This window comes from Coregonus clupeaformis, chromosome 18 (assembly GCF_020615455.1).
Source record: "Coregonus clupeaformis isolate EN_2021a chromosome 18, ASM2061545v1, whole genome shotgun sequence".
NCBI lineage: Eukaryota > Metazoa > Chordata > Actinopteri > Salmoniformes > Salmonidae > Coregonus > Coregonus clupeaformis.
Window position 1 is genome coordinate 57,421,153 of NC_059209.1, and position 13,645 is coordinate 57,434,797.

Consider the following 13,645-nt stretch of genomic DNA (forward strand, 5'->3'; position numbering starts at 1 on the left):
AAATTCAAATAAATAAATAACGGAAAAGTGGTGCATGCATATGTATTCACCCCCTTTGCTATGAATCCCCTAAGATCTGGTGCAACCAATTACCTTTAGAAGTCACATAATTAGTTAAATAAAGTCCACCCGTGTGTAAGGCTGAACGATTTTGGAAAATAATCTAATTGCGATTTTTTGCCCCCAATATTGCGATTGCGATTTAATATGCGATTTAATTTATTTATCCTTTTTCCCCTACAAAACATAATGAATGATTTAAATATGACCAACACAATAGTATATACATTTAGTGTGAAATGTTCTTTCCCATAGGCTGGGTCTATTTGTTAGAATTAAATTCAAACATGTATGACTTGAAATAAATGACATTTTTATTGAACTGCTCATTACAGAAACATCTGTGGCTTTGCCACTGTGCATTTAAATAATTTAAACAAAGGCATGAACTTTGTAAACACTGTGTGCAAAAGGTACAGTCTTAAGAAAAAAATAATTTTAAATTGTATGTATCTTACTGCTCCCAAGTCAGTAACATTTCACACAACTGAAACAAGGAATTTGCTTTGAAAATATTTTGTAAAATCAAAGTAAATAAAGTTATAAATAAAAAATGAGAAATGCACTTTTAATTTAGACAAACTATTTTTTATAAACGATTTGAATATTATAATATAAAATAGATGAGCCTCACTTATCTCAAGTACACAACAATAACACACCACACAGACTAAAGTTCACTACGAGTATGGCACTGCCAGCCATACTTATCCAACAGTTCTGTTCTCAGTGGCTCACAGGTTTTTTGCTAAGAAAACCAGAATATTGACTTTTTCTGGCTTCAAGGATGAGCGAGTGCAAGTCACAATATTCCCTCCTGTGCTAAAAAGACGCTCTGAGGGAGCGCTTGTAGCAGGTACACAAAGATACTTGCGTGCCATGGTGCACAACTGTGGGTAGCTGATCTTGTGCACCCTCCACCAAGCCAATGGATCATCTTCTCCATCAATGGTAGGAGTCATCAGGTAATTGTTTATCTCTGCCTCTGCGACATCTTCAAGATTTACAGGCAAAGAAGGAGAGGCTGAACTGGTCTTGAAAAAACTGCCAAGAGACCTCTTCGTCTTTTCCCCCAAGGACTGTGCACTTTGAGGCATCTGAACAGTTTCAGTACGAGACCTCTTCTCCTATTAGATGAAAACAACAGCCATTAGTTTTCCAGTTAGATTTTACAGAAAATTTTTGTTTTTGTGAAATACATAATTATTTACCCAATGATATGTACGTTGTGCCAAGTCTACTATCTCTGTCTTCAGACGAGTCTTGATAGCAGGGATGTTGTCTGTACTGATGTACTGTATTTTGAACCTAGGGTCCAGGAAACAGGCAACATCCAAAAGCTCCTGGATGTTTGGGTCTCCATATTTGTTATTGAGGTATGCTAGGACTTTGGTTTTTATTGATTTAGTCAGGTCAGTGTCCTCAGCATCTTCAGCCAGGACTGATGTGGCAAAAAGGTGGAGAACTGGCTTGAGGTAGGAGATGCTTACATACTCCTCTCCAGAAAGAGCATCAGTAAACTCCAGTAGAGGATGCAGTGCCTTGTGAATCGACTCCAACACGTCAATATCCTGCCAGGTTGGGATAAGGGAGCGTGCATATCGATCTCCAGACAATACCTGAGAAATGGCTTTGGCCTGTTCAAGCACTCTGGCAATCATCATTTCTTTAGAACCCCATCTTGTTGGGCACTCCGTTATGAGGTTGTGCTCAGGGAGTTTGAGCTCTCTCTGTGCCTCCGTCAGGGCTGCTTTCTTCTTCCAACTGTGGGAAAAGTGCCCCACCAGCTTCCTGCACAGTGCTGTTGCCCTTGACACTCTGTCATCTTTGAGTGCATTTTCTAAAATAAATAAAAAGTAGTGTATTACACACAATTTGAGTTTTGATACAAGGCTCTCACTATTACACACTCAAATTAGCTGTAATTCTGAAATACACACATCCACAACACATCCTCTCTCTCTCTCTCCAATTCAAAGGGTCTTTATTTGCATGTCAATTCTCTCTCTCTTTCTCTCTCTCTCTCTCTCATAAACACTAAAAAAACATGTAAAAACAAAAACAAGAAAAGAAAAAAAATGCAGGTGGGCATTCCACCACAGACAGACATATGATATAAGCAAGTAAAATGAATTTACATATTAGAAAAGGAGTGGAAGTATGAATTTATTTAATCCCATCCGATTTATATAATATCATTTATATATATTTGTATATTCAGCTTTACTAATCGACGCATCTCTCTCTCTCGCACTCGCGCACACACACACACACACACACACACACACACACACACACACACACACACACACACACACACACACGATAATTTACCAATGGCAAGATGTAATCTGTGGCCAAAACATTGGAGCCTCGTCCATTCATTAAGCCGCGCAGCAAGCACCATATTCGACGCGTTGTCCGTCGTGATGCAGACGTGATTCTCCTCGTGGAGATCCCAGCTGACAAGCCCTTCTCTCAGGCCGGCTGCAATATTTTCCCCTGTGTGATCGTCTGGGAAGTAGGTAGTTTGTAGGCAGCGAGCTCGGAGGTTGAAATCTTCATCAATAAAATGGACTGTAAGACTCTGGTACGGCTCAGCTGTGCGGCTTGACCACATATCAGTAGTGCTAGCAAAAAACTCCACCGTTTTAAGTTCCGCGGCGACTTTCTCTTTGCACTTTTTGTACAGCTCCGGTATGGCAGTCTGACTGAAGTATGTGCGGGAGGGTATACTGTAACGTTTATCAAGCGTATGTATTAATGCCATGAACCCAGGCTTGGTCACCGTGCTGAGAGGCATCATATCTTTGGCTATGAACTCGGTTATTGTCCGAGTGATTTCTCCGTGCCGTTTTGAATTACGTTCATACGGAGTGACACTTTCGAACATTTCTGTCAGTGATCCCTGTCTTGAGGTATTTGGCTTGTCTCGCGCACTGATGCTCGGCATTTTGGTCATACAACTGTCATGCATTGATTTGTGGTATTTTTTAAAGTGCTGAAACAGGTTTGTAGTGTTACCCCGTGAAGTAGCAATCGGAGCACGGCATGCTCTGCACAACACCTGATGCTGCTCAGCATCTTCTTTTTTAAAACCAAAATAGTTCCACACCACCGACGTGCTGTTCCTCTTCGATATTAATGTATCAGCTGTGTCAGTTTCTGACTGTTCCGTCGAGCAAGAGGCCATTGCGCTGGACAGCATGAAAAGTCGCGTCACGTGACCACCTCAAATCGCGCACGTTGCGATTAGAAAATCGCGTTCAGTCAAATCGCGATATTATCGCGAATGCAATTAATCGTTCAGCCCTACCCGTGTGCAATCTAAGTGTCAAACGATCTCAGTATATATACACCTGTTCTGAAAGGCCCCAGAGTCTGCAACACCACTAAGCAAGGGGCACCACCAAGCAAGTGGCACCTTGAAGACCAAGGAGTTCTCAAAACAGGTCAGGGACAAAGTTGTGGAGAAGTACAGATCAGGGTTGGGTTATAAAAAATATCAGAAACTTTGAACATCCCACGGAGCACCATTAAATCCATTATTTAAAAAAATGTAAAGAATATGGCACCACAACAAACCTGCCAAGAGAGGGCCGCCCACAAAAACTCACGGACCAGGCAAGGAGGGCATTAATCAGAGAGGCAACAAAGAGACCAAAGATAACCCTGAAGGAGCTGCAAAGCTCCACAGCGGAGATTGGAGTATCTGTCCATAGGACCACTTTAAGCCGTACTCCACAGAGCTGGGCTTTACGGAAGAGAGACCAGAAAAAAGTCATTGCTTAAAGAAAAAAATAAGCAAACACGTTTGGTGTTTGCCAAAAGGCATGTGGGAGACTCCCCAAACATATGGAAGAAGGTACTCTGGTCAGATGAGACTACAATTGAGCTTTTTGGCCATCAAGGAAAATGTTATGTTTGGCGCAAACCCAACACCTCTCATCACCCAGAGATGAGACTGGGACGGAGGTTCACCTTCCAGCAGGACAATGACCCTAAGCATACTGCTAAATCAACACTTGAGTGGTTTAAAGGGAAACATTGAAATGTCTTGGAATGGCCTAATCAAAGCCCAGACCTCAATCCAATTGAGAATCTGTGGTATGACTTAAAGATTGCTGTACACCAGCGGAACCCATCCAACTTGAAGGAGCTGGAGCAGTTTTGCCTTGAAGAATGGGCAAAAATCCCAGTGGCTAGATGTACCAAGCTTATAAAGACATACCCCAAGAGACTTGCAGCTGTAATTGCTGCAAAAGGTGGCTCTACAAAGTATTGACTTTGGGGGGGTGAATAGTTATGCACGCTCAAGTTTTCAGTTTTTTGTCTTATTTCTTGTTTGTTTTACCCCCAAAAATATTTTGCATCTTCAAAATGGTAGGCATGTTATGTAAATCAAATGATACAAACCCCCCAATTGTTTTAATTCCAGGTTGTTAGGCAACAAAATAGGAAAAATGCCAAGGGGGGTGAATACTTTCGCAAGCCACTGTATGTGCTCTCTGCCTATGTCTGAGGTTGTGTGTTTGAGTTGTGTACATAATGTGAGTCTATTTTGTGTTGTTTTTTTCTCTTGGGGTTTAGTGGTGAAGAAGTTGGGAAGACTCAGGGTGTCATGTCCTTAAGATACAGTACATTCCACAAAGGAGAGGCAGCCAGTATACTGACCAAGGAAATGGTCTGACACGAGTCTGCACTTTACAGGCCAGGGTCTCACTCTCAAACTATTGATTATAGGACTGGAGTAAGACTGGACACCAACAACCCTATATCCTGTCAACCTCATGGTTTGCTCATGTCAAAATGTCAATATCAGCAATGGAAATGTCAATCGTGCATTGGCCAGGTGTAGTCCTGAGATATGCATTGACATGTTAAGTCCCCCCATTACACGTAGTGTCATAACCATAGAAATAGAATTACTAGAATGGGTATCTATTTCTACTAGAAAGGGCATCTATTTCTAAGGTCATCACTGGCTTAATGGAAGGTTTCCTGAATAGAATACTAAATCAGGACAGGATAACTAAGCATCAGAGGTTACATAGCACATCCATTCAGTACAAGTCTGTAATCTGTTCTAAATTATTTGAATACACCATCTTCTCATATGAGCCTCGCACCATAATGATTATGTCCTAATTGATTTAGCCAAGTTTAGCAAATTATTCTAATAGCAGGTTAATTATGATGGATCTTTGTCGCTATGGAAAAACCTTTATAATCAGGCTTGAACCATAAATCCTTATTCCACTCAAAATGTATAATGATTTAATCATAATACCAGACACTATTAGTGATGGATTAGTACATGGGTGTTGAAGTGTACAGTACTTTCACAAAGATCCAAAGTCAGTCTATAATTCTGACAGCCACAAAAACACCTTAAAATGTATTTCATCATTTATAATTTTGCAAATACTGTATACCAAAATATGAGCAAATGTACATGCAAATAATCAGAGAAAAGACTGAGCCTTAATTGGATATCATGCTCGTACCCACATAAAGCTCCCTTACAGAGGTATGGAATACTGCTGTGAAAAAAATAAATGCTCTATATAATTTGTGTCAATGCAACGCGTGTGTGCAAATATCCCTTTTATATGGCAGGCACATTATTGACACGTCAGAAGAATGAAAGGAATATGAAAAGGGAACTATGGCTATACTCTACCTCTGTAAAAAAAAAAAAAAGCATAAATTATCCAGGAAATTGATCTGTGGGGTACAAGAGTTAGAGTAGCTTCATTCCTCTCAGCACAGCAACACAGCTAAATACAGCCGCCTACAGGCACCTATTAAGTAGCTATAGGCGCTGCTAATATGGAACTATTTATCCTCAACAGTGCACTCACAACATTCATTATGCATACCGCAAACATAGAAATAAAGTTCTTACAGAAAATCATATATCTCAACACTGGCAAGCAACATTTCATGCTTGTAAGTGGGCGTAATTGATCTCTCTGGTATCTTTCTGTTGCTTTTCTGGATCTAACTCTGTTTAGAAAGCCAAGGCAAATGAGGTGAGAGATGTTCTGTGAAGTTCAATGGAGTAGCTTTGGTGAATCCACCCAATAGAGAGGCTAATCTGTACAGCAGCCTAAAGAGAGAGACACACCTCCAGGCCTAGCCTCAGGACACAGAGAGCCTCCAGGCCCCACACAGGGCCTGCTGAGTGCCACAGGCACCCACTCCTCCTCCATGCCAAAACACACACTCCACAGGCAAAACACTAGAGCTAAAGGTCTGCGATATCAGTGTAGTTACATCAGGAATCAAAGATCTAAGATCTAGATGTGTAATGTACAAGAAATATAAACATATTACTCCACAATAATAATGTACAGTAAGTGATTGTACATCTATTGCATTCAGTATTTTATTTGTTAACTTTCATTTGCAAGTCAAAACTGTGAATAGAAAAATTCAGTGAAGCGTCGTCACTGCTGTGAACTTTGTGCTCTTCAGAACTCTGGCACAGTCCATCTGCTCTGTGTGTTATAGTGATTGTGACTGACTGACTGACTGTCTGACTGACTGGCTGACTAGCACCACTCACCATGGCCAGGGGCACAATGCCCCCCAGGTCCTTCTGGGCCAGTCGGATCTCTGTCTCTGCCTCCTGCATGCTGGCATGGCTGCCCGGGTACTCCACCTGCCATGTGATCCAGCGGCTGCCCAGTGGACCCAGGAAGCTGTCCACCTCCAGGTCCACCTGTAGGACCCTCTGCACACCCCCCTCAGACCTGCAGCACAGACAGAGAGAAAGAGATGGGAGAGGATCAGTACTTTACTAGAAAGTAATAGTGTGTCCGTCCATGAGCTCTACCAACACTAAGTCCTAATCGAATGATTAAAAATAGTGGAGTCTGATGACTAAATCAATGTCCCTGACATTTTAGACTGTGCTTCTACAAAAGGTCAACTCTCTGGTCAGTGATATGATATGCACTGTTAATAGCTATTTCTCACAGCTCTATATTGATATTCTTCATACTGCCCATACGGCTACAGTTGCTCTATACAGTAATAAATATGAGCCTTTATCTCAGAGGGAGGCTCCAAGTAACCATCACCCCCTGCTCTGGACATGAAGGCTTGGGTGTTAACCACTGCCTTTGTTTGCAGCAGCAGCAGCACAGTATGAATATATGGCGGGCTGCATTAAGGCAGACAAATGGAGAGCGTTGATAATATCATTTCCCGGTGACACCATAAGTCTCTGGTGCTCAGAGTTTAAATATAGCCAGGAGGCAGCAAAGGTCAGCTTTACACAGGAGCAAGAGGAGATTGGAAATGGCACCAGATCTGTTAGGCTTGTCTGGCGTGTCAAACGGCAGGGCTCAGGGCCATTACATTTCACACACTGTCTCCGAGGCCCAGCGGCACTAAACAGCATCTCCTTAATTTGAGGCTGACCAGAAAGAAAGAGAAAGAGAGAGAAAGAAAGAGAGAAATATGCACCCTCTCTGAATCTCTCCTCGTGCTGCTTGGCCTCCGGACAATGACGGCAGTTTGTCTACAGTACCTATGGCACATGACACAGAGTATGGCACCCTACAGTACAGAACATAAGAAAAGCTAATTACTTTCCCAGCTACATTCCAAGACCTCAAATCAATTTGCCCTTTTTTAATGTTGTGGGGAACAAAGACCAACATGCGTAATACTTCAAGAAAAGACATCTGAGCAAATATATAATGTTCTTAATTATGAATGTGACTCAGAAAACAGGAAAACAATGAATAATAGACCAGGCGTTTTATTTGCTGAACCCTGGATTTTTGTAAGTCTCACACTCCCTCCCCATTCTCTTATTAACTTTCACTCAGAGAGAATGAGTGATCTGTTGTGTCCTAGCACACAACAACCCAATTTCTCCAAGAAACAGAAGGGAGTATAAATATTTCAAATGACAACCAACCAAATAACTTGTGCGGCATTCCATAACAGAGTAGCAATCAGTGTGGGGAGAGCATGGTTGTGCTGGGCTGTCAGAGCAGTGGCATGGTAGAAATCGGCCTTACATAACTGCTCCATCCACAGTCCCTCTGACAAAACAGATGCCAATTTGGGTTGGAAGACCAATAAAAGCCCTGAGGTCATCAACAACGATGACAGCTGATGAACAGATTGACCAGAGTTTAAAACCTTTGAACGGTGTGTACAGTCACAGGACTGCACTTTGGTCTGTGTCACTGGTGATCTGAAAAATGGCCTAGTTTCCTCACCCACTTAGATTTCAGTGCAAACATGATCCCCTGGTAACGTCATATCCAGAATACAGTAGAATATACAAAGTACAGAGTCAAACTAATGAAAGTGTCTGATGAGCCGAAGGATTCGGCTGTGCATGGTATGATGTGAACTCAAACACTGAAATGCTTCTTCTGCATAGGAACAGAGAATCCATTCAGGTTTTTGATTTAGAGATGTCAATTATTGCCCTCCCTACGGCATCAAAGGTGGCATTTTTTTATAACTGCCATGAAAATAAAGGAGTTTATGAGGTTTCAAATTTCCTCAGAATATAGAACACCAGCTCCTGAGAAACAATGGCAGAAGACAGTTTTCTTTGTTCTATGAGCTTAACCTTAACACAGACATTCTGCTAATTTTGCAATTTTGAAAACTGAAAAATATGACTGCAATAAAATGTTTGAATAATGAAGACAGTAGAAAACGAGATAGGAGGTGAGAGGGGAGGATATGGGAGGAGATTGTGAAGAAAGAGGAAATATCTAGGAGAAGAGGAATTCACATAGCTACATGTGCATATTATTTGGGCCCTTTGACTTTGATGACATCACCTTGTTCATGAGAGCACTAGCTCGTGTTAGATGAGTCCTGTTGAGCAGCAACAGTAATGCATATTAAAGAAGAATTTTGCTTTTTTACAACCAAATCTAAATTTTTGATGTAAATGGCATATTATAGAAGGGTCGAGACACTTTTTATGCAATTTCACTTGTTTTTGAGAAACTTACCCCAACCACCAATTCACTTCCTCATTCTTGTTGTGCAGTATGGGGGCTCTGAAAAAACATGAACGAAGGCTCCAAAAACACCCAAATACGTCCTTTTAGAAATAGAAACGCTCTCAGTATAGTGATGCATGTCTTTAAATGTTGTACATGAAATTGTGTCATTCGAACTTTATCCACAACGTTTATATTCCATTTTGTTGCGACAGAGATTTGGTTGTAAAAAAGCAAACTTCTCCTTTAACACTTGACGGACCGGTGTGGGTTCTACCATGCAGGTGGGGATAGACAAGCCTGGAAAAACATTATTCTACACCATAGTAACACTCACTGTGAGTCACTGAATAGGAACGGGTGCTATATAGTTAAAATACAGCGTGAAAGTGTGAGTGTCTTACGTGCTTATATTCAACAGACCTTGTAAGCTGTCAGAATGTGATGCATTTAATTAAATGAAGTAGACTTAAGGTATTGAGACAACTGTTGCTATGGAGTCTGTCACCTTTTGGGGGATCAAATTAAGCTAATCAACGTCTGAAGCTGCTAATGTTCCTGGTAGAGAAGAGACTTTACTTAATTTAGCCAATGAACTACTATAAAGGCTGAAAAGACTGTTTTATCTGCTATTTTTTCAAAACACCTGTCTGTTAATCACAGGCATCACAGGGGAAGCAGTTCTGTCCCTCCAGGCCCTGGGACCGACAATCTCTCAGACTTCCAGCATGGACTCTAATTCAATTACACCAAAGGCCTCTGGATGTGTTCTATGCGGCTGGGCTGATAATCACCTGTAAACTGGCTGTGTTGTTCTACTGAGGCGGGGATGGGGGGCAGGTCTCACAGACAGACAGCTAAGCCAACAGCACAACAGTGAGAAGTTGGGGAAGAGCTAGATAAAGACTGTGGAGGAGTGAGGAAAGAGCATCTGGCAGGCTGGCTGAGATGGGAGGCTGGAGAGGGACCTGACAATACTGAGAGTCCTGACTCTGGCATGGAGAAGAGAGGAGAAGGAGCAGACAGGCTAAACACAGGAGAGGCCATCTCAAACCTCTCATCCTCTCAATCGCCACAACACAGCATTACCAGCAGGGGTGAAATAAACACATTGATAAGACCCAGCGATCACATATAATAAAATATCATTCTGACATTTGCAATGAGAGAGGTACTCATTTAATACTAAATCCTTTACATACAGCAGTATGTGGTTCATGTTGTATTGTTTTAGTACTTCTGATATGGTCTGAAACTCACATTTGAGATACCTGAGCTATTTCAGTCACACAAAGCTAACAAAAGCCCACCTTGGTAAGAGCAGGCTAGCTATTAGGTTTTAAGCCCCAAGGAGTTTAAAGAAATAAAGATTTCAATGTCACAGAGAATAAACTGACAGAAAAAATAAAACGGTCCTTCCTGAGGTAATTCATTTCTTGCAGTCCTCTCTAGAGGAAGACTATAATTGAAACTGTCTCTATTGTCCTATTATCAGAGCCAATGTTTCACTGTGACACTCACATTTAATCTCTGGGAGATGTGATAGGGGCTTCTGTGTCCTCTCCCTTACACTGCTGTGGCTTACACTGCTACACAACCATCAGAGGTGTGTGTGTGTCTGTGGAGGGGGTAGGTTGACATTTTGGAGTGTCAATATCTCTATTTCCAGATCTTGAAGACAAAGCACTTCCATCCCTCTCTTGGTTCTGTGACATTAGAGAAAGAGATTGTGTCAGACGTAGGGAAAGTCAATCTTTTTAACTAAGTCTGGCTCCATTCGTCATGAACATGTGTAAAACATCCATAGCAAATTGGACATGGAGAAGCCAGGATGCAGACACTCACAGCACCACACAGTCTGTGAAGATGGGGAAATGAGTTTACTTGGGCCAGTGTGAGATGTGGAGATGGACATATCCTGCACACAGCGAGTAGAATAAATGCACTACACTATACTACACCACACTACAAGGAGGCTTTGCAGGGAGGGTGCAAACTCCCCCCAAAATAATCAAATGTAGGGCTCCAGTGGTGCTTGAAAACAGTACCCTGAAAGTCTGCTGTTCCCATGCTCCTCCGGGTGGAACAGTGATATTGCCTCTCTCTCTCTCTCTCTCTCTCTCTCTCTCTCTCTCTCTCTCTCTCTCTCTCTCTCTCTCTCTCTCTCTCTCTCTCTCTCTCTCTCTCTCTCTCTCTCTCTCTCTCTCTCTCTCTCTCTCTCTCTCTCTCTCTCTCTCTCTCTCTCTCTCTCTCTCTCTCTCTCTCTCTCTCTCACTCTCACTCTCACTCTCACTCTCACTCTCACTCTCACTCACTCTCACTCTCACTCTCACTCTCACACTCACACTCACACTCACACTCACACTCACACTCACTCACTCACTCTCACAGTAACTTATTTACTCTGAGAGGAGGGCTCCTCACGCATGCAAGATAACCTGTCATATTATATCAGGAATCATTAGTTCACTAACATCAAATTGCTTTACTGAAGTTCTATACATCCCAAATGTAATACATCAATAGATTAAATAAAGGCATTATGGGAATGATATTATGTATATGACTAATACGGAGACTATAGAACATGCTCAAAATTGTGTAGACCATGTTTTTAGAAATTCCTGGATGCAGTGTAAAGTATAACCTGTGGCTAAAAATATAATTTTTATTGCACATAAATTATGCAATACGCTAACTGCCAATTTCCCACTACTGCCATTCACCTGTTTCCTGACTGATTTTGTGCTTCAGTGTCATATGGCTTGTCTCTAAGCAAAGCTACCAGCAGTAATAAATATACAAACAACCCTAGCAGAAGTGAAGTGCTAGCACAACTGTAATTTTCTCCTTACATCCCTCAGCAAATGAAAGCCATGGAAGTCACACATGAAAAGAACCAGTGCAGTATACGCTTGTCTGTACTGGGAAGAAGATTTGAGCTGTGCTGAAAAGCAGTCTGTAAAACACACACACACACTTATATTATTCTAAGCTGCAATGACAGAAACGATAAAACTACACATTTACGGAAAAAGGGAAAATGGAACTAAAATGGGTCAGATATCAAGCCTTACAAGCTTACAGACTAGGAGAGGCTTTCTAAATATAGTCCCAAACAAGCCAACCATAGGTAGTGTGTACAGCATGTTTCATGTTTCTTCTCACAAGCTTTCTGCATGAATACAGAAAGCAGCTAGCTTTTATTTCTACTTTGCCCACTCTTTTCAAATGTGCCAGCAATTTGGTTAGCCGTGACAATAACAATACATCAAGGGATAGAATCAATTGAACTTACAAAGCCCTTTAAGTCAAACAACAACTACCAGGGACCAGGAGGGTGAGGAGTGAGTAGGGTGAGAGGGGTGGGGGAGGAAATAGGACGAGCAGGAGCTGCAGAGGTAATAGTCAGCGAAGCCCAGCTGAAATTTCACTAAGGTGTGGGGGAATTTCATTTCACAGCCGTACAGATCCCGTCAGAAGTGTATTAGCCCACGCACACCCAACCCAGAGGTGAGAGTCTGTTGTCAGGTCTGCATTGTGAGAACGGACCCCAATAGTCAGAGAATGAAACCCAATCTAGGAGTTGGCATGGGAGCACCGTACAGACAAGATGTTGTTAATTCAGAGTGTATATACAGTTGAAGTCGGAAGTTTACATACACTTAGGTCATTAAAACTTGTTTTTCAACCACTCCAAAAATGTATTGTTAACAAACTATCGTTTTGGCAAGCCGGCTAGGACATCTACTTTGTGCATGACACAAGTAATTTTTCCAACAATTGTTTACAGACAGATTATTTCACTTATAATTCACTGTATCACAATTCCAGTGGGTCAGAAGTTTACATACACTAAGTTGACTGTGCCTTTAAACTGCTTGGAAAATTCCAGAAAATGATGTCATGGCTTTAGAAGCTTCTGATAGGCTAATTGACATCGGTTGAGTCAATTGGAGGTGTACCTGTGGATGTATTTCAAGGCCTACCTTCAAACTCAGTGCCTCTTTGCTTGACATCATGGGAAAATCAAAAGAAATCAGCCAAGACCTCAGATTTTTTTTTACCTCCACAAGTCTGGTTCATCCTGGGGAGCAATTTCCAAACGCCTGAAGGTACCACGTTCATCTGTACAAACAATAGTACGCAAGTATAAACACCAAGGGACCACGCAGCCGTCATACCGCTCAGGAAGGAGACGCGTTCTGTCTCCTAGAGATGAACGTACTTTGGTGCGAAAAGTGCAAATCAATCCCAGAACAACAGCAAAGGACCTTGTAAAGGTGCTGGAGGAAACAGGTACAAAAGTATCTATATCCACAGTAAAATGAGTCCTATATAGACATAACCTGAAAGGTCGCTCAGCAAGGAAGAAGCCACTGCTCCAAAACCGCCATAAAAAAGCCAGACTACGGTTTGCAAATGCACATGGGGACAAAGATCGTACTTTTTGGAGAAATGTCCTCTGGTCTGATGAAACAAAAATAGAACTGTTTGGCCATAATGACCATCGTGAGGGCCTCCTGTAGCTCAGTTGGTAGAGCATGGTGCTTGCAATGCCAGGGTTGTGGGTTCGATTCCCACGGGGGGGCAGT

The 13,645-nt window shown here is 41.9% G+C and overlaps 2 protein-coding genes across 2 annotated transcripts in view; both read right to left on the bottom strand.

The window, feature by feature from the left end:
• LOC121550729 (transmembrane protein 132C-like) overlaps positions 1-13,645 on the bottom strand; it is a 120,664-nt gene that overhangs the window by 77,115 nt on the left and 29,904 nt on the right. Inside the window, exon 2 of the mRNA XM_041863082.1 lies at positions 6,632-6,818. Coding sequence (XP_041719016.1) covers positions 6,632-6,818 — 187 coding nt within the window. The remainder of the gene's footprint in view (positions 1-6,631; positions 6,819-13,645) is intronic.
• LOC123493092 (E3 SUMO-protein ligase ZBED1-like) lies at positions 658-2,722 on the bottom strand. Its single transcript, XM_045226977.1, has 3 exons — positions 2,395-2,722; positions 1,272-1,900; positions 658-1,187 (listed from the first exon to the last, which is right to left on the bottom strand). The coding sequence occupies exons 1-3, from the start codon at positions 2,678-2,680 to the stop codon at positions 795-797; spliced, it is 1,308 nt and encodes a 435-aa protein (XP_045082912.1). The 5' UTR covers positions 2,681-2,722; the 3' UTR covers positions 658-794.